Below are 26,393 nucleotides of genomic sequence, written 5' to 3'. Positions count from 1 at the left end.
TTGTTGTCAGGATGACATGAGAAAAAGTGTGGGAAGAAGTTAGTGTGGCACTTGGCTTAGAGACAAGCTCAGGAAATGCTGGTGCTGTTCTTTTGAGAGCCCATCACTCCAGAGTCAGCCCTCTTAACCTTTTACTGGGGGTTATCGGGGTTCTGGCTACCTCTCCATGACAGGGCCCCAAACAACCCTACTTCCTCATTTGCTTTTTCCAGATCATCAAGTTCTTAAGACAGTTCATTGCATGTTAGACAGAGCAGCTGAATTCCCATTTTCAGAGCTGAGCAACCACTTGTGGCACAGGAAGTGAAACCCTGAGTGAGCTGTTTTAACTGGAGGTTCTAGGAAAACAGGAAAAGCCAGTGTGGGAAACAAGCAAACCCTACTCTCGCCCCTCAAACCTTAAGTCCCCAGATCCCATTACACACTGCCTCGAGGGCTTTGGGTAAGGGTGGCTAAAGGACTTTGCTTCCCTCTGTGTGTCTTTAGGCATCTGGGTGAGCAGCATCTGCCTTCCTGCTTTTTGTCTCCCTCAGAACCCTTGTAGCATTCACAGTTCCTCTCTCTTCAATCCAGTGTGACCTCCAAGCTTTCATCTGGATAATTCCTCTCCTTGCCCCACCCAAGGCCAAGGGCCTAAAACTGCCCTCGGCTGGTAGCCTGGAGTGTCTTACCTGCCTCCCTCTCACTCTTTGGAAGTCGGGGACTGGGAGTCACCCTCTGGCAGGTGGGAATGGACCACTCATGCCTGCCTCCTCTTTCAGGGGAGATCTTCGAGCTGAAGGCAGAGCTCAACAGCGACAAGAAGGAGAAGAAGAAGGAGGCGGTGAAGAAAGTGATTGCATCAATGACAGTGGGCAAAGATGTCAGGTGTGCAGGAGGCGGTTGAGTGGCAGCTGGGTCCAGTTCAGATCTCTCCTTTAGGGCTTCCCTAGGGACCCATGTCTCCCCTCATCCAGCTCCCTTCATGCGCCTCCTTTCTGAACAGAAGGCTTTATTTGCAGCGGGGTCATGATCTCAGATGTTGGTGGGGTCAGGCAATGATGGAGTGAGTGAAGTGGACTAGGTTGAAAGGCAATACGCGATGAAGTGGATGTGGCACGAGCCCTGTCAGAAACCCCAGAGGATTGCTGCCAGCTGGGGAAAATGAACCAGGGCAGCCAGGTCTTCTGGTTTTTCAGAAGAATGGAAAGTTGGATTTTTCATTTGAAGTCTCCCTGCTTCACATTGCCAGGTGATATTACACAAAGAAATGAACACTGCCCACGTGAAACACACCTGCAGATTGAGTTTGTTGGGTTTGGCGCCCGTTTGCAGCCTCTGGTTTGCATCTGATTGCTTAAGCAGTCATGTAGAATTGCTGCCACACCTTTGTTCATGCTTTTCTCCTGCCTGGCGAGTCCCTTTCCCCTTTCCCATGTACCCAGCTTGTCTTTCCATCTTTTAAAACCCATTCAGTGTCTCCCTGCTGCCTTCCTCATCACCCCAGCCCACCGCCCTGAACATAACATTTTCTCTGTGTTCCTGTCACCCAGCACTAATTCTAGACTATTCTCCTCTTATGTGTACTTGTCTTTACCTGCCCACCACATTGTAAAGTCAAGGGCAGGGACTGGATTTTACAACAACTTAACACTTGCTCCATGTGTGAGAGCCTTCAGAATACTTTCAGATATGTTTTCCCAGCAGTTCCTTACAATTCCCATATTTGACATTTATGAGCTTCATATCGTCTACTATAAAATGGGGATAATCCACCCAGCAGTGTGGCTCGGTGGTTGAGCATTGGCCTATGAACCAGTTCGATTCCCGGTCAGGGCATATGCCCAGATTGCAGGTTCGATCCCCAGTAGGGGGTGTGCAGGAGACGGCCCATCAGTGATTCTCTCTCATCGATGTTTGTTTCTTCTTTTTATTTTTAATATATTTTTATTGATTTCAGAGAGGAAGGGAGGAGAGAGAGAGAGAGAGAAACATCAATGATGAGAGAATCATTGATCAGCTGCCTCCTGCACGCCCCCTACTGGGGATTAAGCCTGCATGTGCCCTTGATCAGAACCAAACACAGGACCCTTCAGTCCACAGGCCGACGCTCTATCCACTGAGTCAAACCAGCTAGGGCTCATCATTGATGTTTCTATCTCACCCTCGCCCTTCCTCTCTGAAATCAATAAAAATATATTTTTAAAATAATTAAAAAATAAAATAATCAGAGCCTTAAAATGCAAATGTAATGATTCTATAGTCTGAAGAAATAAAATTTTAAAATTGGGATAATCCCCTGGCGTCTCAGGGTTGTTAAATGAAATCAGATACACATGTAAAGCCCTTAGTGCACGCTCTGTACATGCTGCGTTGGATTTTAGGGGGCACCTGAGCTGACCCCTTGTGAAACAGCATGGCCCATCCCCACTTCCCTAGAACCCTCATGAACCAGCGAACCAATATAAGGGTCACGTTAAGTGTCAAGGGAAGCAAAAATAATCATTTTCATTTATTTAGCGTCTCCCAGATGTCAAGGACCAGATACCTTAAGTATGTTATCTTCTTTAATTATCACAAGGGCTCTGGGAAATGGGGTTTTGTTTCCCCTTTCTTGCAAACGAGGAAACTGAGAGTCAGGGTTGGGCAGGGATAAAGGAATCAGACAGCTAACAAGAGGCAGAGCTGCGTTTTAACCAGGTCTGATGGGCTCCAGAGCTCATCTTTGAACCCTGGGAAAAGAGGACTTTTTTTCGTTTTTAACATCATCCTTTGGAATTCTATTTCTACTAATAGGTATTCATGGTAACAGCATAGTTGATGTTCTTTCTCCCTTTTACTAGGAGGTGCTGTTCTCTTTCTCTTTCCCTCCTATTCACTGTCTCCCCGCATCCCCCTTCCCCATTAGCTGCCTGGAAAATCTTCCTCTTTCTTTCTTCGGCCTTCCCCGCACTGATGCCACTTTGACCTTCTAGTGCCCTCTTCCCCGATGTGGTAAACTGTATGCAGACGGACAACCTGGAGCTGAAGAAGCTGGTGTACCTGTACTTGATGAACTATGCCAAGAGTCAGCCTGACATGGCCATCATGGCTGTCAACACCTTTGTGAAGGTGAGTAGGAGCTTGGTGAGAGGGCGGGGTATGGGTGCTCACTGTTCCGTGTCTCCTCGATCTCCTGGGGTGAGGCGCTACGGCCCTGAGTGGAAACATTCAGGCTCCTTTCCAGGCCCTCTGACTCGCAGCCAAGGGCTTCATCTGCCAGCAGAGGGCTCCCGCTCTCCAGAAAATCAGCTGGTGTAGGCCCTGCTAACTCATTCCATGGGAAGTTGCTCAAGGCTTGTGGATCCCTGAGTGCCACCGGGGTGAGCCGTTGCCTGCATCCTTTACCAGGGCAGGATTCAGCAAGTGTCTGCGAGCGTTTATGTTCCCCTCTAGACTTTGCTCCTTTCTGCATTGTCTGTCCTCCAGATCGAGGAGCAAGTAGGCACTTGAATTGTCAGCTCTGTGCACCTTAGCTCCCCTATCCCCGTGGATGCCCAGATATGGGCAAATGAAGGGTTCTATGGCCCAGTGGAAAGACTGAAGGTTGTGGTGCTGGATGGATGTGGGTGTGAATCACAGCTCTACTCTGTGACTGGGAGAGCTTGCAACCTTCCTGAGAGGTTCGCTCCTTCACCTGTAAAACGGGAAGAGTATTATTTGTCTGCTGTGAGGATCAGAGGTGACCAGGCACAGAGGCCCAGCACAGTATCTGGCATATGCTAGATGCCCATACACGGCACTTATGATGCTATTGGCTGCAATTGGTGGGAGGTCCCACAGCAACCATCTGATGTTGCTCGGCTCACTTCTGTCCCCGGCCGATGGCTGGTCCCTCTCAGGACTGTGAGGACCCTAACCCCCTGATCCGCGCCCTGGCTGTGCGGACCATGGGCTGCATCCGCGTTGACAAGATCACAGAGTATCTGTGCGAGCCACTCCGGAAGTGCCTGAAGGATGAGGATCCATATGTTCGCAAGACAGCAGCTGTGTGTGTGGCCAAGCTTCACGATATCAACGCCCAGCTGGTTGAGGACCAGGGCTTCTTGGACACACTTAAAGACCTCATCTCCGACTCGAACCCCATGGTAAGCTGCTCCATCCACTCTGCCACCTCCACCACCTCCTGCATTGCTTGGGAAGACCTGGGCTTGACCCCCCCACCAGACAGTCCCCAGTTCCTGGAAGTCAGCCTTGCTGGGTGGGGTAATTGTTTTCATGCCTGCAGTGGTTCGGGTACCTCCTTTGGCGTGAACTAGACTGGATTCCCTTCTTTGCGCTCTCTGTACCAAGCTGTGTGACTTTGGGCAAGCTGCCTAACCTTCCAGAGCCCTCTTCTTCATCAGTAAGATGGCTCTCATTCTGCATGGTTGGCAGGAGTGCTGTGAGGCTTAAGCTATAAAGGTAATGGGTCTGGTACAGCCTGGCACTCGGTGGGCGTGCCACCAGGATTAGTGCCCTCCTTCCAGTCACTGTCATTGTCACTGTCTTCTCGCCAAGACCATCGGTGAGCTCTCACGTGAGGTGCCTTTCCCTTTCCCCACATAGAGGTCACCCTGGAAGTAGGAAAGCCTGGACTGTAGGCACCAGGGCGTAGCTGGGAGTGGGACGCACCTCCTCACACACAGTGGTGGCAGCAGTGTAGAGGGCAGTTCCCAGGCCCTGTGTGAGATGACATGCACAAACCTCTCAGCCCAGCCAGCCACTCTGTCTCCTACAGAAACACTGATCACACCCAGGCGCTGAGTGGCCAGTTCAGGGATGGCCATGGGAGCACTGTCAGAGGGGGAAGTTAAAAACCAGGCAGAACACAGACAAAAACAGCTGCTCTGGTGAAATAGGTTGAGGGCCCAGCGCCTCACCTGGCAGGCCCCTCTGTACTCTAGCCCCCAGGTGTTTCCTGCAGCCCCGGGGTCTCTGCAGGGATCTTCTAGCGGGGTAGCACTGTTGACAGCCCTGACGTGAGCCGTTGTAGCTGGTAGATGGGGCTGTGTGTTGGGTAGCTGGGAATGCTTTCTGTGGCCAGGCACCTGGAGCTGTATCTTTCTTTCGTTTCCCTCTTCTTTTTCTGGAATGGCAAGTGCACTTACTTTAGTGCCAGTTTACAGAGGCGCCAGTAGGGTGAGTGCTTAGTGTGGGTCTCTGTGCTCCTGCCCTTCAGGTAATTTTTTTTTTCAGGCTATTCGACCTCTGATTGACATGCATCCTTAGCTCCGCTGCCCCCTGGCCTATGAGCAGGGTCCTCAGCCTCTGCCCCTTCCACCCTCTCAACAGGTGGTAGCAAATGCAGTAGCTGCCCTCTCGGAGATTGCCGAGTCTCACCCCAGCAGCAACCTCCTCGACCTGAACCCTCAGTCCATTAACAAGCTGCTGACAGCCCTGAACGAGTGCACTGAATGGGGCCAGATCTTTATCCTGGACTGCCTGGCCAACTACACGCCCAAGGATGACCGAGAGGCCCAGAGGTGAGCAGGTTGCCCCTCGCTTGCCAGCCCAGCTGGAGCTGGTCCTAGGAGGTCGGGGAGGGGGGTGCAGGGAGGGTGCTGTAATCATGAGCTGGGCCTTAAGCCTCTGTAAGGCTCCTTCCCAGGGCCTTGCCCACAGACCATCCTCAGACAGCTCGAGGGAGGGCAGAGCCAGGCTGTCAGTGGTTCCTTCAGGCATTCGGCTCACTGCTCATTGTGGGCGAAGACAGAAGCCAAGACCTGACCTGGGAGCTGACAGAGACCCTGCTCACCTCGGGCTCAGAGAAGGAGGTGGACAGCATCAGAGCCACCATTCGCTGAGTTCTCACTGGGTACCTTGGGCTCTGCTGGTGCTTCCCATGCATTTGATTATCCTTAAAGCAACCCTGTAAAGTCGGTCCCATTATTGTTCCCATTTTACAAGTAAGGAAACTCCCCTTAGATGGAGGAAGCTGTGCAGGTGACCACGCTCGGGCTCCCCGGACCCTTGGTCCTAACACTGTGATATTCTGTCACTTTGAACATCCTCACAGCGGGGGAAGGGGGGGAATTGACATTTATCAAGTATTTGCTACATGCCTGGCATTCTGCTGGTGCTTTACATGCGTTGTCTCACGTAGGTCCCAGCAACGCTGTGAAGTCGGCATCATCATCTCCATTTTCTAGGGGAGGAAACTGAGGCTTAGAGTGGTTTTCATATACTTAGGGTCAGTTTACATGCAGCAAAACCAAGATCTAGATCTTCCACTAAAACACAAGTGCTATCTTGATAACTAAAAACAGGGTGTTGTCTCTTCTCTGTCTCTCCTCTTCATCCCCTTGGAACGGACCTCAGTATCTGTGAGCGGGTCACCCCCAGGCTCTCCCACGCCAACTCTGCTGTGGTGCTGTCTGCTGTGAAGGTGTTGATGAAATTCATGGAGATGCTGTCCAAGGATCTGGACTACTATGGCACGCTGCTCAAGAAGCTGGCCCCGCCCCTGGTCACGCTGCTGTCCGCTGAGCCTGAGCTGCAGTACGTGGCCTTGCGCAACATCAACCTCATCGTGCAGAAAAGGTACCAGGACTGCCTCACACGTGCAGTGTGTCCTCCTGGGGGTTCTGCTGCTGGGAACAGGGCTCTAAAGGGAAATGGACATGTCCCCGTGCAGGAGGTCTCAATAGCTTAACAGAGGTTCTCAGCCAGGGACACCTTTGTCCCCCAGAGACATTTGATAACGTCTGGAGACGTTTTTGGTTGTCACACTGGAGGTACTACTGGTATCTAGTGGGTAGAGGCCAGGGATGCTGCTTATCATCCTACAGTGCATAGGACAGAGAACTGTTTAGTCCGTAATGTCAGTAGTGCTGGGTTGAGAAACCCTGGCTTAGCTTAACCAGGTAGCAGGCCAGGTAAAGGCTTGCATGGAGCTGCTGCTTTTTTTTTTTTTTTTTAATATATATATATTTTTTTTAATATTTTTTTATTGATTTCAGAGAGAAGAAGAGGGAGGGAAAGAAGGATAGAAACATCAATGATGAGAAATAATCATTGATTGGCTGCCTCCTGCACAACCCCTACTGGGGATCGGAAACAGGCTGCACAGCATTCTGAGCGACAACAGGGCATGTGCTCTGATTGGGAATCGAACTGTGATCTCCTGGTTCATAGATCGATGCTCAACCACTGAGCCACACCAGCCGGGCTAGCTTGGAGCTTCTTAACCACAGACAATGGATCGCTCCACAGTCCGCAGAACCCTCTGGAAATGGGGAGTACGATTTTGTGTGTGTGTGTACATTTTTCCTGGAGACAGGGTCTGTAGCGCTAGTCAGATCCCAGAAGTCGGAGGACTCCAGGAGGTGAGGCATGGTATGGACTTTGCAACAGCCTTGGGGCCACGGGAGGGGTATGTCAAAGTCGCTCAGAATGCTGTGCAGCCTGTTTCCGTCTGCCCCATGGAAACAATTGCAGCAGGAAGCCACTGATCCTATGAGGGAAAGCACCTGATGCCCGCAGTGGGTGGGGCTGAAAGCAATTAGGAGTGCCACCTTAAGGGCCCAGAGCAGGAGGAACTCTCTGGAATGATCCAGTGAGGGAGCCCAGCAGCTCTGCAGAGTAGAGCTGGACTCTGGAGTTCTACCAGCCTTTTTGGCCAAATGGTTTTCTCAGCAACTAACTCATGATCCTTGTGTGTTACAGTAGCCCCGTTGGTGGGAGTGAGGCCATGCGAACAGGGGCCTCGTAGACATTCTCTCTTGGAAGACAGCACACGCTCCTTGTCATTGTAGCATCAGTCTGGTTCTTAGGACATTCTTGGAGGCCCAGAGATATCAGTGGCCTTGGGACATTTGTGCAGGTTTGGGAATTAAATGTGGGAAAGCTCTCTGAGTGCCTAGACAAAGGGTGAGACAGGGAGTCGCAGCTGCAGGGTGGGATTAGTAAGGTGCAGTGACTTATGGATCCTGATCAGTGTGAGGGCTCTCTGGGCTATATTTAACATGGCAAATCTCTTAAGATGTTCTTTTGCCAAGGCACCACCTGGCTCAGTCCCGACAAGTGGTTGGGCAGCTTTGCCAAGTCCTGACTGCAGAAATCATGTCTTCCTGCCGCCCCCCCGGCTCGGATCCTGCCGCCCCCACAGGCACGATGGAGGCTCTTTGCTTTGCCAGGACCTCCCTGCAGCTCGCACAGCAGCACAGAGTACCCAGGGTCCCTCCTTTCTTCTCTGCTGTGTCTTCTCCCTTCACCCTCTGTCCTCATTCCTTTGCCTTCCTCCTTTCTGTTCTGGAAATGGCATAAGAGTAAGAGTTGAGGGTGGTGACTGTCTTCTTGTTCCCATCCTTATTAGCATTAAGTGTGTAACCTGGTGCAAGCCTCTCCACCTTTCCTCATCTAAAAAACTGTGGGTGGTGCCAGGGGAGCAGTGACACTGGTGGTGGCTCCTGTGTAGCCAGTGCCTCTGAGGCAGGCTATTGATCATGATGCTTCACAGCAGCCCTGCTATGGAGGAGTCTGTGCCAGGGCCCCGGGACCACCCCCATTCAGAGATGCACTAGGACTCATGGGAGTCAGCATGTAGTTGTCCTCCCGGCTGAGATTTATTATTGATGTAGTGAGGTTACCTAGCTGGGTCCAGGTGGGATCTGGAGGAGTCCATGTACAGACTTCCTTATGTTCCCTACCTTCCACGGGGGTGGGGTCACATAGAGCACATGCCTTCCTCAGCAACAAAATGCAGCAGGAAAGCAGGTGTTCAGTGTAGAACATATTGTTTATACAAACAGTTAATCACCTTTGTCATTGAGGGAATGGTGAGAACACTCCCAAAAGCCGAGTTCCTGGCTCCGGGACTTTTTAAGACTAGAGACTCGGGTCTACAATGGTGCTGCTTTCCGGCACAGTGTCATGCTCGTTTCCTGAGTGAGGTAGTGGGCGCCTGAGTCACCAGCTGGGATGGAACCAAGGCCTGGTCCCCAAGCCCCGCGCCTGGTGCCGGCTGCCTCTCGAATGCACACTGTCTCCTGCTCATATTCCCTCTTCCCTTCCTGGATGTGGTTAGACATGCAGTGACCAGTCACAACTTTGCTCAAGCCAGTCCGTAGGCCCTCTGCCCAGAAGTGTGCAGCCATGGTGGCGACTGCCTTCACGGATGTCAGGCTTCACCTCACAGCCCAGAAATGTTCCCACAAATGTGAAGAGGTTTCCTCAGGGCTAATTACTTGCTTGTTGCTCCTTGGGGTGCCCTGCCCTGCCGCCAGGCCTGAGATCCTGAAGCACGAGATGAAAGTCTTCTTTGTGAAGTACAATGACCCCATCTATGTGAAGCTAGAGAAGCTGGACATCATGATCCGCCTGGCCTCCCAGGCCAACATCGCCCAGGTCAGCAGAGGGTGGTGGCTGGGGCATGGGCGTTGGTGTGGACAGCATTACCACCCACGAGCTGTGGTCTCTGGGCAGGCTGCCTGGTCTCACGGTTAACAGTTCATCCGTGAAGAGTGCTTAGCACAGGGCATAGGGTTTTGTAAACAAGCATGAAACAAATGTTGTGATAAAGAATTTGTTCTCCCTGTTATTACTTATCCATCCATTGAAAAGTGGTAGGTAGGTGGATGTGTTAGCTAGATCAACCTAAACAAGGGCTGTCCAGCCCTACCAATTAGTCCTTCCCTGCTTTTCTCTTGGAGCACCTGACAGCTTTCTCCCTCCCTCGGGCCTTCCACCTCTAGCAAGAGGCAGAATCTCATCCTTCTAGGGGTCTGTGCATGCCCACTGCCCAGGGGTGTTCCAGGTGGTTGCCCCACTAGATCCCCTCCAATCCCATCTTCTCTTTTTGGGCCACAGGTCTTGGCAGAGCTTAAAGAATATGCGACAGAGGTGGATGTAGACTTTGTACGGAAGGCTGTGCGAGCCATTGGCCGCTGCGCCATCAAGGTGGAGGTGAGGCTCTGGGACTCTGTCTTTAGCTGGGGGTCGGGGAGGGGAAGGTAGCTGAAAGCAGGAAACCAGTCTGATTGATTGTAGCAGAACCTGTCAGCTTCTTGTGGTCCAGAAAAGCCTGCGAGTCACTGCCAGAGTCCCCACGGCACCATTGTGCAGATTTGGTTGGGCTTATTCTCACTCTGTAATCTCCTTTAGGCCTTCGAGTTGTTGCAAATGAAATGAACCCATGACATGGATTCTCCTGCATCTTAGCTAAGCGGATGGGGCAGCCCCAGCTGAAGGTGGCCCTGGTAGACTTAACTTTCACTTCATGGAGCTTTGGGCCAGGGGCTGTGCCTGTCAAAGCTTCTGGCAAGGGCCATGATTCAGCCCACCACGTGCCCCTTTCTCCACGCTCCCAAGGGCTCTGCAGACCCCCGTGTCCTGACGTTTCATCCATCCCATTCTCTGCCTAAGGAGATGTTCCTTGACCACTGAGTTGACTCCTTAAATGGGTCCACCGGAGACTAGGGGATCCTAGGACAGCTGGTCACCCCAGTCCCTTACGGCATTTTCCCATTGGCACTTGTGATGGCCTCCTGAGAAATCTCTCCCACAGGGGCATTAGCGCAGCATGTTGGAATGGGGGCTGGGGGGGCGGTTAGGCAGGGGGGATGTCTAAACAGAGCTTTTCTGAGCGTTTTTGGTCGCAGGAGACCATCTGGGGGAAGAAGTAGAAGTGAGGTGAGGTGAGGTCAGGCTGGCGCATGGTCACTCTGCCCTCAGGGCTTGCCTGGAGGATCTCCAAGGACTCTCCCACTCTCAGAAGCTCCACTGGCCTCCCCCTCAGTCTAATTCTATCTCCCGGTGCCCTGCTGTCCCAAAGCACCATTGTTGTTCTGTGCTCCCACTGTGACAAGGAAGGTGGGCAAGGCAGGACTGAGCCCTTGGCCAAGGCACGGTTGTTAGAAGTCCTATTGGGAATGGGTGCAGGGGCCTTACCCACACTCTCCTCTTCCCACCCAGCAATCTGCGGAGCGCTGTGTGAGCACGCTGCTCGATCTCATCCAGACCAAGGTGAACTACGTGGTCCAGGAAGCCATCGTGGTCATCAAGGACATCTTCCGCAAATACCCCAACAAGTACGTGCCTGTCCCTCCCAGTGAGGCTGCTGCGGCTCTGTGGGAAGGAAAAGCAAGGAGGGGCCTCTCCCCTCTTCCTTACTTCTGGGCCACAACCAGCATCCTCAAAAGAAACCCACCCTTGGTTTTTTCTTATTTCTCCTTTGCTGCCTCTTCTCTGCTCCCCAGACCAAAATAAGAACTAAAATGTAACAGATAAAACTCAAATCCCTTTACTCACCTCTTGGGGTCTTGGGGGGCATATGCTTGTCTCTCTTGGCCCCTGCTGGGCCTCCCCCGCGTTGCCCGGGCTTCCTCAGTGCTCACTGCTGACTGTGTGCTGGTCTCCAGGTATGAGAGCGTGATCGCCACCCTGTGCGAGAACCTGGACTCCCTGGATGAGCCCGAGGCCCGGGCTGCCATGATCTGGATTGTGGGCGAGTATGCTGAGCGGATTGACAATGCGGATGAGCTGCTGGAGAGCTTCCTCGAGGGCTTCCATGATGAGAGCACCCAGGTGAGCTGTCACGCAGGCCAGCTCAAGCCAGGGTGGGGTCATGACTGGCAGTGGCACCACTGCCGTCCATCCTGCTCTGAAACCCTCCCCTCAGTCTGCCGGCCTCAGGGCCCTCCCCTGCTAATACTGCATTGATGGTGTGGACAGACAGGTAAGTGCTGTGGGGGTGACAGGTGTGGCCCCTCTTCCCCCCACACGCTAGTACCTAATGGAGGGACATGCGAGAATGGTCTGTGATGGTGTGCACCGGAAGCAGGCAAAGCATTCTGGGTTTGTTTTCGTATTTCTCTTTGGATAGTTAGTACATTGATTTGGTTCAGAATTGAAAAGGTATAAAAGAATAGTTATAGTGAAAATTCTCTTTCCTACCACTTTCCTGGCCTCCAGTTCTCCTGGAGATCACTAATGTTATTTATTGGCTTCTTGGGGATACTTTGAGAGGGAGTTTAGGAATATATCATCAGATATACACATACCTTTATACATGTAAACATGCACGTATACAATCAGTTATTACTCTTTGTGGTTCTTATGTTCTATGAAGTCACCCCAAACACTGAATTAGCAAGTACTAAACCATAGCTACCAGGAGAAATATAAAGTTGCTTAGCAAACAGTAGCTGTGTGGTGGTGGTGGTGTTTTAATTTAACTGGCCTGCTTTTTTTGCCTCCTGGGTTCACAATACAATTCAAAGCTTTTATAAGAATACTTGTTTAGTATTTTGCAGTTTGGGAATGTATTTTATCTTTTTAAAAAATTAATTAATTTTTATTTTAGAGAGAGAGGGGAAGGGAGAGGGAGAGAGAGGGAAACATCGATGTGAGAGAGAAACATTAATTGGTGCCTCCAGCATGCACCCTGACCTTTTGATGCACGGAATGACGTTCAACCAACAGAGCCACACCAGCCAAGGCAGGAACTTATTTTAGATTGTCTATTTGAGCTCCTTGCCCTAGGCTCAGCCATGGACGGGAAGCTCAGAAAGTGTTAGCCAGGGTGGTACGTCATCCCAGCTTACGTCTGGCCCCTATCCTGGATGGCATCATTGCAGGAGGGCTGCTGGTAGGGGCTGGGAGGAGTTGGACTTGCGGCCAGAGCTAGCACACCAGGCAGTGAGGAACGATTCCAGGCAGCCAGCTGACTGGGGCTGGGGAGAACTTGGTGAGGGAGTCCCTGTGTGGTGGCCATGCTGATGTTGATGATGATGACGACAGCTGTTGTGTCTTGAACAGAATACACAATAGATTCTTTCCACTAGTTGTCATATTGACTCTTCCATTAACCCTATGAGGTATTATGCCCATTTTATAGATGAGGAAACACACTCAGACAAGTGAAATGACTTGTACAGGGTCACCCAGCTGGGAAGTGATAGAAGCAGAGTTCATTTGAGGTGTTCAATCTAACTCTAGCTCCAAGGCAGCTGCTAGACTTCAGAGCTCACAAGAACCCCCTGAAGTAGGCCAACCTCTCCCTCGCTGACAGGGTGAATGGCTTTGGCTACACTGCCCAGCCAAGGGTTAGAGCCAGGGCTGGAAGCCAGTCCCCGGGCCGCCTCCTGCTTTGAAAGCAGCCAGCCCACTGCTCCTCTGCCATTGATCCACGTGTGACCAAATCGCAAGGACTCTGGCTCATCTAATCCCAGAAACAGACCACATGCCCTTCACCCCGCCTCCTGCTGTCAGCCCCCCCTATGTACCAGTGTAATTAGCCTTTTGTTTTTATAAGTGCCCTCCTGCCCGACAGGCCTCGGGCCTATCTTTGGCACAGCCCTGGCTCAGGATCCCTCAGGCTGCCTCTTGTCCCAGGACTGACCAAAAGGAGATGTGCAGAGAGTTGTTTTTTCAGAGGTTTCTTCAGTCAGCAAGTTTTTCCTTGGTGCCTGCTACGCACTGGGCACTGCATTGTACAGTAACCAGGGAGATAACTGTGACAGACATGATCTGTCTGCTCTCAAGGGCTCTCTCCATGGGACGGCATTTCCAGGCCTGTGGGTCGATGCTATGAGAGTGTGCGGGAGGCTACAGAAGCGTGGGGGGCGGGGGCCTTGGGCAGTGTGAGATCCAAGGGGGTGAGGAGGGATTGGCCAGGCTGAGGGCAGCAGGAGGCAAGTTCAGGGGAAGGCAGCAGCAGGTAAGAGGCGGAGGCTGAGCGAGGGCTGGGCAGGGGTGGGCCCACCTGGGCAGGGGTGGGCCCACCCCACCCTCTGGTAGAAGCACAGCTCTCGACAACAGGCTGGTTCTGTGGGCCCAACTGGCCTGGTGCCCAGGACCTCACTGGCAGCATCTCTGCTTATTGACAGATGGTCCCTTTAAGAAGCATCCCAGCTACACATGTTGCCCTTTTAAGCTGTGAGCTCCTTGAGGCACTGTGAGGCCTGGAGTCCTGATGGGTTTCTGGGACCCTCAGGCAGGGCAGCATCCTCTGGCCTGCCTGGGGTTGCCCAATGGTACAGTGGCCACTGCTTCCTGAGTGGTCTCAGTACTCAGCACTGCCAGCACCCTCTGCTGACCTTAGGGTGTTCTCCGGCCACCCCAAACCTAGGAAAGCTGGTCTCTGCTTCCAGGGCCTTCAACACCCTTTTCCTCTTCGAGGCCCTCATTTGGTTTCTTACTATCCCACATGAAGCCCACTTTTTCCTGGTCATTTCTGTCTCCCTGCAGGTCCAGCTACAGCTGCTGACGGCCATAGTGAAACTCTTTCTGAAGAAGCCAACGGAGACCCAGGAGCTGGTGCAGCAGGTCCTCAGCTTGGCCACTCAGGTGGGTGCCCTGCCCATCTAGCTCCCCACTCTCCTCCCAAGAGCTTCGGTCCAAGCAGCCAGACCTGGGTGGTCCTGCCCCTAAGACTGGCACCGCTGTGGGTTTGGCTCAGTCACTGACAAATCAAGATGGATGGAGTCAGGCAGTGAAGTTGAGACAGACTGTAAATGAGAGAGGAGAGGGAGGTCATGAGAACCGGAGGGTTTACATGCAGGCAGGGCGGGCAGACTGCCATGGAGAGGAGTGGGGAATGGAGATAGGAGTGGGCAAGAGTGGAAAGTGCGGGGGCAGGGTGCTGGCCCGTGTCCATTTAAACTTCCCCTTCCCCTCACCCGGTTGCTGTGCTCTGAGTTTCACGAGCTTCTCCTCACTGCCCCAGGACTCAGACAACCCCGACCTGCGGGACCGAGGCTACATCTACTGGCGCCTGCTCTCCACGGACCCAGTGGCTGCCAAGGAGGTGGTGTTGGCCGAGAAGCCGCTCATCTCAGAAGAGACAGACCTCATCGAGCCCACACTGCTGGACGAGCTCATCTGCTACATCGGCACGCTGGCTTCCGTCTACCACAAGCCACCCAGCGCCTTTGTGGAGGGGGGCCGGGGCGTGGTGCACAAGAGCCTGCCGCCCCGCACCGCCTCGTGAGTGAAGTGGGCCGGCTGCCGGGCGGAGCCTCCCCCCTGTTTCTCAGTTCAGTAGCACAGGTGCTCAGGCCCGGGTCTGAGAGAAATTATAATCCCAGCACCTCTTACTGAAGGCTTACTGCACACCAGGTGTTGGTTAGGTGACTTCATTCGATGCTTACAGCAGATCGGAGAGATGGTGTTCCTTTAACAGGCGAGGACAGTGGGCATGGAGAGTGGGAGTGCCTGGTGCCGCATCCCACAGCCCGCGGAGCTGGGCTCAGACCGATTCTGACTCCCGAGCACTGTTCTCGCCTTCCTCCTCTGCCACTCCAGGTGGTTGGTTTGGCCTGGTTGCCAAGTCCCCTGGGGCCTGGCATCCAGTCTTCTCTGTAGAGTGGGCGGAGTGGTGGAAATACATTCTCTCATCCCCATGAAGCTGCATCTCTTAGCTGAGAAATGGACCAGGCAGGGGAATGGGAGGAAGAGCAGGCATGTAGACAGCCCCTGAGGGACAATGAGGAGACCCAGTGCCTGTCCTGGGGAGGATCCTGGAACCGGGGACTCTGACCTCCCTGAGACGGTCTGCCCCCAGCCCTCCTGATCCTCTCCCTCCCGTGTCCCTGAAGGAGCGAGAGCACAGAGAGCCCTGAGACAGCCCCTGCTGGAGCGCCCTCTGGTGAGCAGCCGGATGTCATTCCCGCGCAGGGGGACCTGCTGGGTGACCTCCTCAACCTGGACCTCGGCCCCCCAGTGAGCGGCCCACCCCTGGCCACCTCCTCGGTGCAAATGGGAGCTGTGGACCTTCTCGGTGGCGGCCTCGACAGCCTGGTATGTCCTGGGAACCCCTCTAGATGCCATTGGTAATGATCTTCAGAGGAGCAATCATTGAACGCCCTGTGTGCCAGGCACCTCTGCCCATGAAGGTGATCATGTAGCTCCCTACGTATAGGTGAGAAAACTGAGGCCTGAAGAGGTCAAAGACTTTCCCTCCAAGAGAGCACAGCTGCTAAATGGCAGACACAGGACTTAGCCCCTTGTCCTGCCACTGAGCCCCAAGAGACCTGGGGCAGGCTAGGCCAGTCCTAGTCCCTTCCCCCGAGTCTGACCCTGCAGGCACCTTGGCCCTGTAAGGCTGAAGAAGCCAGATCTGTGTCCATGTACCCCCAAACCCTGCACCAGCTGGGGGCAGCAGCCCAGCGGGCCTGAGAGAGGCCAATTAGAGGTCAGGGACAGTTTTCCTCCCCAGCAGGAAGGTGGTGTGAGACTGGCCTGGGTATCTCCCTGGAACTTCTTCAGGCAGCTGGTAGAGACAGGTAGAGCGGGCAGCAGAACCTGTGTCACTTAGTCATGCCGGCTCAGATCCCAGGGCTGTGGCACAGGCTGTGGGTGGCAGGGTAAGAGCAGGGGGCTAGTGCTCATCATAGAAACAGTCTAGGCCCCTCCTAGTCCCGGCACAGCCTTGCTCCAGACTCATCTTGGATGGGGCAGCAGTAACTAATCTTTTCTCTCTTTCCTTCTTTCTACCCCCTCCCCCGTCACCTTGTCTCTCTGTACGTCTTCCCTCCTGGCTTTTCTCTCTGCATGTGGCTGCCTGTTCTCTTCACCCTCCTGCTTCTGCTTGGAGATGGGGGATGAGCCTGAAGGGGTACGGTTCAACCCTTGCGTCACCAAGCCTTCGTCCCTGCTCCTCCTGAGAGCGCTGGCCTAACCTCCCAAGGGGCAGATGATGTCAAAGCAGGCCCTCCCTGCTGAGCCCTGGTCTCTGTCCAGTGTCCTGGCAGCCTCTGTGCTGGCAGTCCAACTGCCACTGGGCCCCGAAATCCATGAATTCCTCATCCCGTCCTCACTACCCAGTGACAAATTTGCCTTGTCATCCTGAGGATCGCTGGCCCTCTCTGTCCCCACGGGCCCTCTCTGGTATCTTGGAGGGCACACTCCCGTCTCCTTAGCACAGCCCTCTCACAGCAGTGCCTCCGGTGCCCCTTTTATCGGTGGACTGAGTGTTAGTTTACAAGTGTCCCCAGCTTTCCTAGAGGTCACCCCTAAGGTTTGAGATTTGCAGGGCACAGGAGAGCTTGGCCTCTCTTCTCCACCCTCCTCACTCTTGTTTCTGCAACTTAAGAGTTGATGTCACAGAAGCCTTGTGGGACCCCTTCCTGTCCCGCCCACCCTATTTTCTAAAGAGCCAGGTGGCTACACTCATCCCGGGCCCCTGGTGACCCTGCCTCAGGTGCCTGCCACTGACCCCTTCTCTTTCCTTTCCAGATCGGGGGCCCCAACTTCGTGACACCTCCAGCAGCAACAGTACCAGCTAACCTAGGTGCACCCATGGGCAGTGGCCTGAGTGATCTCTTTGACCTGACCAGTGGCGTGGGCGCCCTGTCAGGATCATATGTGGCCCCCAAAGCAGTAAGTACCATGCCTCCTCTCATGGCAAGAGCAGAGAGAAGTTAGACGCTGATGTGTGGGCTCCTTAAGTGGCTCATTCCACGGAATCGGCTCAGGCCAGCGCGATGGGCTCCAGGAGCCGCAGTTTGCCAGCACAATGCCCCTGCAGCTGGGGGCTGTGGGAGCACAGGGAAGAGACGCTGAGTCAGGCACGGGGGTGGCCAGGGAAAGGCATCCCAGAGGGAAGCTGGCGCTCAGGCCTGCAGATCAAGTCAGAGTTAGCCAGGCAAAGTGGGCAGAGGGCTCCGGCCTGCGGGAAGGGCTGGAGGTGAGGGAGAGCCGGCATCTTCCAGGGAACTAGCACAAGTCCCATCTAGTTGGAGCAGCGCTTCTCAGTGCTGTCCAGCCCAGGGCCTCGTTGATAATAGACATTTTATAATGCCCCCTTCCTCTCCTCTCCTTAAACGAGATCTGTGGACTGTGCACCTACCTACACCTGTAATTTTAAAAATAACCAATAAGCCCAGGTTGAGCATCAACCATGAACCAAGAGGTCCCTGGCATAGGGTCAGGGTGGGCTGAAGGCTACTGCTCAGATGGCTCTGAGGTTCCTGGAGTTGGCAACTAGAGAGATGATGGGATGTTTGCTAACAGACAAGGTTGGGGAAGCTGTCCAGGAGGGCCTGAGCCTTTGCCCTTGCTGGGAGCCATCTGAGTGAGAATGACGGCCTGAGAGGCACTTGCATGTCCACAGGGTGACAGCAGCAGATGGGCAGGGCTTTAATTCAAGCTCTTTGCTCAGCAAACACTCCCTGAATACCACTAAGGAAGGAGGCAGGGGACGGGCTTCTCTGAAGAGACAGCTCCTATGCTGAGGACAGGATGACAAGGGCAGCCAAATAGCAGGGGGCCTGCCAGGCAGGGGCCCTTAGGTACTGTCCTTAGTTTCCGCAATTAAAGGCCAGCCCTGCTTCTGTGGAGAGGACAGGCTGTGACGGCCAGGGAGGCCTGCAGCCCTGGCAGAGACCCAGGATGGCCTTGGGCTCTGGGCCTCAGCTCTCCTTGGCTCCTCCGGAGGCTGTCCTCGCCTCCTCAGCCCTACTTCCTGAGTGTTCCTTCTTTGACCGCTGAATATCTGGGTCAGCCTTTGGGCACACCAAGCACTTCCCCACCCCGAGCTGCTCCAGTGGGGGTGGCCCTGGGTGGCCATGAGGAATGGCTCTCCTGCTGAGTTACACATTGTCACCCCCTGGTGGTAAAGGCAGGGAGGCACCTGCAGGGGAGAGAGAGGAAGGACTCTCAGGTAGGCTGTTGAGCTTTGGGGAAATGGCAAACTGCAGCCCCCTCCCCACCATCTTCCCTGCAGATCTGGCTCCCCGCCATGAAAGCCAAGGGGTTGGAGATCTTGGGCACCTTCACCCGCCAGGTGGGCTCCATCTCCATGGACCTGCAGCTGACCAACAAGGCCCTGCAGGTCATGACCGACTTTGCCATCCAGTTCAACCGCAACAGGTGAGCTCCCCAAAGCCAGCCTGCTGAGCGCCCCTGTGGGCGGAGCTGAGGGCTGCAGGGCCTGGGTCCTTTTTTCTGGTGAAGGTGGGTATTCCTCACAACCACACTTCAAATCAAAACTGTCTAACTTCTCCCCCAGTGACCTCTTAATGTGGACTTCAGAGCACTGGGCCAAGGGGTAGGGTGTCTCCCTTTTGATTGCCTCCCTCCCCTGCCCAAAGAGGTGTTTTCCTGACAGAAATCCCAGCTCCAGCCTAGGAGCCTGCCTTTGGCAAGCACCCACATACCAGGAGCTTGGTGCCTCCTTCCCATCCCTGAATTGCTCCCAGCTCTAAGAAGGCTGATGGGGAGTGGTGGCTGCTCCAGGCTCCTCATCCCCAGCAGGTCCCCTGCACTGGGAGTCGGGGGGAGGTCTCCTGTCTGGCACCATGAGGGTCTTCATGCACCAGGCCTGCGAGGCCCGAGCGCTCGGGGGAACCTGAGGGGCCTCTCCTGATGATTCTTCTTCCTGAGCAGCTCTGGTGATGAGCAAACAGAGCCTCTAAGAAGTTGACTGAAGGGGCTGCTTCCTCAGGGCGAGCCTCCGGGCCAGTGGGTCCTGACCCTCTGTCAGACCAGGGAGGGTGGCAGCTGCTCTACCACTTACCCTCACGTGACCCTGGAGGCCACAGAACGACTCCAGGCTGCAAGGGGTGGTCCTGTGATCACTCATGACAAACTTGCTGTGTGTTGAAAGCTTCCTAAGTTCTAGGCCCTGTGCCAAGGGCTTTCAAAGTATTGTCTCCTTGGAGCCACCTGACAACCCAGGGCGGTCAATGCCATTCCTCTTCTTTGAGTCGGGAATGGCACCTGGGCTCAGCAAGGTCACACAGCAGCTGTGGGGGAGCTCCCCGGAAAGCCTGGGGTGCGGGGCCAGCACGAGGGCCTGAGGTTCCCATGTCATCTGCTGTGTCTCAGGCAGGCTGATTGCCACTGTGGGCAGAGCCACTCACCCCACAGGCTCTGGGCCTGGGCCTGCCCCTCCCTGAGTCTCTGTGTCCCAGAAGCCGGGAGACTATATACCTGTCGCTCTTTTTATGAGGATAGGAATTGGTATAATTCCAAATGCTCAGTTCATGGAGCCCATCCATACTGTGTTACGTATCGTCCCAGAGCCTGTGGCTGGGGTGTCACACTCCTGGTCCTCCTGATTGGCCCCTGTGCTGCTTTACCGAGAAGCAGGCCTTTCCTGTGTGTCACTTGGGATGGTCAGCTCCTCCTGGGGGATGGGAATGGGCTGCAGCAACTTGGGCAGGCGCTAGTTTTCAGGTTTGAAGAAGCACACAGACCCAGGTATTAGATGGAGCGTTCTAAGGGCCAGGGCGAGGCTGTGCTTACCTGCGTCTGCCCGGTGTCTAGCCCAGAGGACAAAGAGGGACAGAGATGGGCTCAGGCCTGCAGCTGGCCTGACACTCTGTCCTCCTGTCCGCCAGGCCATTGCAGAGTGGAGGGTGAGGCTGTCTTTCTGGCTTGGGCCTGGGCCTGGCGTGAGGCTGGCTTGCGGGAGAGGCTTCTTGCCAAGCGGTGCCCCAGCCCTGGGGCTGGAGGAGCCCGTGTGTCAGCACCTGCTCCCCTGCCGTCCCTACGGGGACTTCTCTCTCCACAGCTTTGGTCTGGCCCCCGCTGCTCCCCTCCAGGTCCATGCGCCGCTCAGCCCCAACCAGACCGTGGAGATCTCCCTGCCTCTCAACACGGTGGGTTCAGTCATGAAGATGGAGCCTCTGAACAACCTCCAGGTGTGTTCCGGCAGGACCAAGCCCCTCATCTTTACCCACGCACCCCCCCCAGGGGAGGAGCCTGGTGGGAAGGTCTGGGGCCTGTGCTGTGTGTGTGGAGTCCTGCTCTTGGCCACACATGTGCCCAGGAGGCCTGAGCAGAGGGGACAAAGGGCATGGCTCCCAGGGAAGGCCTGTGAGGGAATCTGATCAGGTGTGGGGCACGGGCGTGGGCCCTTCCTGGGCCTCAGAGGTGGGGCCAAGCATCAGGGACCGACTCGGGCCCCTGTTCCCAGGTGGCTGTGAAGAACAACATTGACGTCTTCTACTTCAGCACCTTGTACCCGCTGCACATCCTCTTCGTGGAGGACGGGAAGATGGGTGAGTCGTGAAGTCACCCCTGGGGTTCCTGGAATAGATGGATGGGTTTGCCCCACAGCAGCATTTATGAGTCACCGCTTCTCTGCTGAGCCTGCAGTGAGGGGCACACTTCCATGGGGGCCGCCAGGGTCTTGTCAGGCCAGCTGTGCCCACCAGGGGGCCATGCTGCGCAGGAGCTATTTCACTCCTCGGTTCTCTAGCTCTGCCCTTCAGCCTTGCCTTTGGCCTCTAGACAGTTGTCCCCTGGGCCCTCGAGGCAGGGAGCCCAGGCCATGCCTCACACCTGATGCCCATCTCCCGTGCCCTGGCTGGAACCCCTGAGCGACTCCCAGGGCCCAGAGGACTCACTTCCAGCTCAGCGCTGCGTGGAGCACTTAGCCCCCCTCATGTCTCAGTCACCACAGAAGTCCTGTAACACAGGCTGCTCGGGGCCAGCAGGAGGCAGGCATATGTGGGTGCTGGGGGGAGAGCTGAGGCCCTGAGGCAGGAAGCCCGGGGTCTATTGGGAGCAGCCTGGGTGGCCACCTCCACAGGGCGGAGGGTTTGCTCAGGAGGCAGGAGCTGCTGTGGCAGAGCTCGTGCCGTCCTGTTCCGAGGCAGACCCGTTTCCTGCTCAGTGTTACTGCCCGGGGCCATGAGTTACCAAGGTCCCATCTTCCCTCCCCCTTCCTCCCAGATCGGCAGGTTTTCCTGGCCACGTGGAAGGACATTCCCAATGAGAACGAAGCCCAGTTCCAGATCAGAGACTGTCCCCTCAATGCAGGTAGGACTCCTGAGCACCCCCCCACCCATCCCACTGCCCCTCACCTGCACCCAATCCCTCCCCTGTCACTGACTGGGGGGCCTTCTGACCCCCAGAGGCCGTGAGCAGCAGGCTGCAGAGTAGCAACATCTTCACAGTCGCCAAGAGGAACGTGGAGGGTCAGGACATGCTCTACCAGTCCCTGAAGCTGACCAATGGCATCTGGGTGCTGGCGGAGCTGCGCATCCAGCCAGGCAACCCCAACTTCATGGTGAGGGCCCCCGCTCCCACCCTGCCATCCTGGGGCAGCTCTGATGGAGGACACCAGCCCCGCTAGGCTGGAGTCCCTTTGAGGCTCGTGTGAATGGGCATCAGAATTCTGTCCCTATAACGGATCTTAGAAAGCTTTCAACTCAGTCCCATCAAGTTACCCAACTAAGACACCATGCTGGGTCTCAGGACAGTGAGTTGGACTAGACAATTCTGTAAAGTTGGGCCCTGCGAGGCGGCACAGTGGCCTGCCTGAGTGCCCGCCTGCGAGGATGGTGACTCCGAGCAGCTTGTCCTTCCCAGCCTTTGAGTCAGACCCCGTCAGGATGTGGCTTCCACGTAGTGCGTGGTTGTCCTGGACGCCAGGCTGCTGGTCCAGGTCCCAGAGAGCTCCGGGCTTTGCTTCTTCCCTGCACCCAAGTCTCTGGCAGGCATGGCCCTCCAGACACTGCTCCCCAGGCCCGCTGGCAGCCTTGGCTCTGTGGTGGGTGGAGGCTGCAGTGTGGCTTCGGTGATGGTAATCTCCGTCTCCCTGTGTTCGGTTGCTGCATGTCCACCTTCCCTGCTGGTGCCGTGGTGCAGGACTTGGAGGTTAGCGGATTGCTTTTCTCTTCCTCTTTCCCCTCCGTCCTCCCCAGCCACACCTTGCACACCCCGCCTCCTGGCTTTGCTCCAGTGCACCCCCGGCTCTCCTGGCCTCCGCACTCTGCTGGTCCCCATCCAGGCTGCAGGCAGGAGAGCTAGCTGCCCTCTGCTGACACCCCACTGCTTCCCAACTAGGGGCCCCCCACTGAGGAGCTGGTACCCCACTTCTCAGCACACACAGTGCGCACAGAGCCCTTCAGAGGAGACTGTGCCCCTTGGGGCCATGCTGCTGGTTTCTGGTGCCACCTGCCCTGCCCCTTCCAATTGCACCCTTCAGAGCAGCAATTTTGGCAGAAGGGGTGGTGGCACTTGTCGCTCCTCTACCTGTGCTCTCCAGCTCCTATTGCAGTTAGAGCTGAGGCCAAGTCTCTGGCATGCCTGCTTCCTGTGCAAGAAATCAGGAAGAACCCCCAGCGCCCCCACCATCTCCCAGAGCAGGAGCCTGCTCCCTCCCCACCCCATACCTCCTCAGCGACCTCAGTCCCCCCGTGGCTGTGGGAGCCAGGAAGCTCTGCAGGGTGGGGGCTGGGCCTCCCTCACAGCCTCCGGCTGCTGATTCACGCTGCTTGCCATAGGGCCATGTGGCTGGCTGACAGCAGGTGTGTGGGCTGCAAGTATATTTGGTCCACACCCGCTGGCTGCGGCGGCCGCCCCCTCTCCTTCACCACACAGCTGCCCAGCCACACTGCTGCCACCAGGCCACGTGTGCACACCACACTCTCAGCTGGCCCCCACCCCGTCCGTCCTCCCCACGTGTTCCTTCCCCGCCTGGTAAATGACAGCCCCAGAGAGGAGCCCGGAATGAGTGCGGCCTTCTTTCCCCTGCAGCTGTCCCTGAAGTGTCGAGCACCCGAGGTGTCCCAGCACGTGTACCAGGCCTACGAGACCATCCTCAAGAACTGAGGCCCCGACCAGGCCCACCCCAGCCTTTTGCCAGCCCATTGAGGAGCCCCCTGTGGGGTGACAGTCCCTCCTCCCAGGAGGGGCCTGGCAAGGCTCCTAGCCACCCACAGGGCTTCCTGGTCCTGACTGCAGGGCCCGCCTGGGTCCTCAGGGCAGGGTGGCACCCCTCCTGGAGTGAAATCTCAGTTTCTCCCAGGCTTGGAGGACCCCTCTTCCATTGCTGCTGACATTTAGGGTCAGTGAGGAGGAGACCAAAGGAGACAGAGCCAGAGCAGTCACCGAGGCTGAACAGTGAGACCCAGAGTTCTCTTCTTTTCCTGGTGCCTGGGGGCAAGTACGAAGTTTCCTTCTCAGGCTCCCAGCCCAGGAAGCGCCCTGCCCCTCAGTCTCTCCTGGGTTGGTGTTAGTGACCCTCCCCCACTGCCTACTCTAGTGGGACGGGCCCTGCCAGGCTGTCCTGGTGTGCGTGGAGGGTCCCCTTGGTACCAGGAGCGCTGCTTTGTCAATCAGGGGTTCCCAGGACCTGCACCTCCCCCGCCCCCCCCAACCTCTCTCCCTGTGTCCATCCAGCTGAGGCCCAGCAGTCATCCTGTTGGGCCACAGCCTCTCCAGAGTTGACCAGCCTGAGGAGGCCAGGCAGAAGCTCCCAGAGCCCTGCCCAGACCCCTGCTCCCCTGGCAGTTGCACACACCCCTCCCACCCCCACCTGCTCCCCCTGCCCCTGAGGGCGGTCACTGCCCGTGGCACATTCCTCAGTGTCCCCTGGGCTCCCAGAGCCGAGGGGGCTGAGGGATGGGGAACATAGGTAAGCGGGGTGCCTCCTGTCCAGGGTTTCTCCTTCGTGTCGGCTACCCTCCTCCTGGCCTCCCAAGTGTCAGTGTGTCTGACGGAGCATTAGGTTTTCCTGTTACTGCTGTTTAATAATAAAGAGTCTGCTTTTGGCAATCACGGACACTTCTTTCCCTTTCCCCCAAATGGCAGCATTGAAAGCTGCCTCCACGTGGCTGAGGATGATTTTCTGAGCCCTGCAGTAACTATATATAATATATATAAATAGAGACTATATATTGTATGTTTACTCTTATTTTCAAAAAGAGAAAGTGAATAAAAATGATGACATCAAGCATGTCCCTGGCCAGTGTGTCAGGTCCTACCTGAGGCCCTTCCGGTCGGGGTATGGGTCCCCTGGGGTCCAGGGTCAGGCGCTGAGCTCTGTGCCCAGCTCCCCGCTAGCACTCAGGACTGTGTCCCTCCACCCTGTCCTCAAACACTGACTGCTGTGTCCTGCTGGTCTCCCTGGCACCTCTCCCACCCTTGATTTCAACTCGACCCGAGCAGCCGCCGTCTGGCCTTTTGATGTTGGCCACGAGGGCTGACACGGTTTGGTTTCCCTCAGCTCCCTGCCATCAGGGAGGTTCCTGGGAGTGGCTGCAGGAGACGGGCTCTGGCCGGCAGGCTGCGCACCAGGCCTGTCTGGGCACGCTGTCCCACCTTGCAGCTCAGCTGGCTGAGTGGGAACTGAGCTGACAGCCGCCTAGCTGCTACCAGGGATGCTCCATGTGGCCCTGGGCCTGGCATTGGCCTGGCTTTCAGGGGAGGGCCGCCAGGCCCGGGGCAGGGCTTCATTGGCAGAGGGCCTCGTGGCCGGTAGGCATTCAGCCTGCTTCCGAGGGAGAAGCAGTTGGGTCCCTTGCCTGTTCCAGCCCCAGCCACTCCCTGCACCCTGCCCACCTCTGACACATGGCTGCCTTCCCAGATGCCTGGGGACCAGGTACTGGCAGGGGCACCTGGCCCTCCATTGCCCCACCTCCGACCGCACTGGGGGCCCGACTTCCACCCAAACACCTGTGAGTGCACGGCTGCCTCAGCCATCCAGGGACCTCAGAGCGTTCTGTTCGCACGGCCCCAACGCGGAGGGCAGAAGAGTTGAAGTGTAGGGTAGATGTCCTCAGTGGGCACAGTGGGTAACTTGAGGCCCAGGACTGAGCACCTGGAGTGAGGAGGAGAGCTGGTGAGAGGCTGGCCGGTTGGACAGAGGGCCTTGGACTGTCACCGGACATCCTGAATTTGACTTCCTAACTCAAGCTGTGGCCCAGTCTCAGGCTGTTGTGGGCAGGACCTTACCATGATTTTGCCCTCCCCCACCCACACGGTGCCTGGCATGAGGGGACCCAGCAATCTTAATGTACTCAGAGAGAAGCTGAGGCAGAGAGCATTCTCACTCCCAGTCCCCCACGCCTGGGCTGTACCACATCCCTGCACCAGGAAAACAGCAGGAGGCCCTGGCTCTAGGAAAAGTGCTTAGGAATATCCAACCGGTGCCTTCAGCTTCCGGTCCCCTCCCCTCGGTGAGACCCCATCACAGGCCTCCTCCCCCACCCCTGGCACTCCCCGGTCCTGATGTGCTCAGGCCTCCTCTCTCTCAGCCTGACACCTCTTGGGGGCCTTGGCATCCTGGGCCTTCCCAGCCAGTGGGGAATTCAACAGCCCCTGTATGCCAGCCACTTACTAAGGCCTGTGGCATGACCTCATTTTACTATATATATATATGGGTTTTTTTATTGATTTCAAAGAGAGAGGGAGAGAGAGATAGAAACATCAATGATGGGAGAGAATCATTGATCAGCTGCCTCCTGCATGCCCCTCCGCCCCCCCCACTGGGGACTGAGCCTGCAACCCTGGCACGTGCCCTGACCTGGAATCGAACTGCGACCTCCTGGTTCATAGGTTGATGCTCAACCACTGAGAAATGCCAGCCAGGCTCATTTCGCATTTTTTTAATCTTCTAGTGGTTTGCTGTTTTTGTTGTTTTTAAATAATTCTTTATTGTTGAAATGTTTTTATTTTAGTGATTCTGGACCATGGTAAGATCAGCCACACAAAGGATT

The 26,393-nt window shown here is 55.7% G+C and overlaps 1 protein-coding gene across 4 annotated transcripts in view; it reads left to right on the top strand.

The window, feature by feature from the left end:
- Window positions 1–24,568, top strand: part of AP1B1 (adaptor related protein complex 1 subunit beta 1) — a 60,776-nt gene extending 36,208 nt beyond the window's left edge. For 3 of the 4 annotated variants that reach the window (XM_080650239.1, XM_080650238.1, XM_080650240.1), the window contains exons 3-22: window positions 762–867; window positions 2,955–3,090; window positions 3,861–4,106; window positions 5,293–5,483; window positions 6,319–6,540; window positions 9,225–9,345; window positions 9,808–9,903; window positions 10,912–11,027; window positions 11,358–11,523; window positions 14,188–14,286; window positions 14,666–14,925; window positions 15,537–15,738; window positions 16,535–16,555; window positions 17,176–17,319; window positions 18,665–18,810; window positions 20,456–20,585; window positions 20,861–20,945; window positions 21,622–21,708; window positions 21,804–21,958; window positions 23,431–24,568. In XM_080650239.1, the coding sequence (XP_080506365.1) occupies window positions 762–867; window positions 2,955–3,090; window positions 3,861–4,106; window positions 5,293–5,483; window positions 6,319–6,540; window positions 9,225–9,345; window positions 9,808–9,903; window positions 10,912–11,027; window positions 11,358–11,523; window positions 14,188–14,286; window positions 14,666–14,925; window positions 15,537–15,738; window positions 16,535–16,555; window positions 17,176–17,319; window positions 18,665–18,810; window positions 20,456–20,585; window positions 20,861–20,945; window positions 21,622–21,708; window positions 21,804–21,958; window positions 23,431–23,505 (2,804 nt within the window). In that variant the 3' untranslated portion in view covers window positions 23,506–24,568. The remainder of the gene's footprint in view (window positions 1–761; window positions 868–2,954; window positions 3,091–3,860; window positions 4,107–5,292; window positions 5,484–6,318; window positions 6,541–9,224; window positions 9,346–9,807; window positions 9,904–10,911; window positions 11,028–11,357; window positions 11,524–14,187; window positions 14,287–14,665; window positions 14,926–15,536; window positions 15,739–16,534; window positions 16,556–17,175; window positions 17,320–18,664; window positions 18,811–20,455; window positions 20,586–20,860; window positions 20,946–21,621; window positions 21,709–21,803; window positions 21,959–23,430) is intronic. The other variant, XM_080650241.1, reaches the window with a different exon arrangement.
- The last annotated feature ends 1,825 nt before the right edge of the window (window positions 24,569–26,393 follow it).

Source organism: Plecotus auritus (genome assembly GCF_963455305.1).
Source record: "Plecotus auritus genome assembly, chromosome: 13".
NCBI lineage: Eukaryota > Metazoa > Chordata > Mammalia > Chiroptera > Vespertilionidae > Plecotus > Plecotus auritus.
Note: the sequence above shows the minus strand (reverse complement) of the source record. Positions and strands in the feature narration are given on the sequence as shown.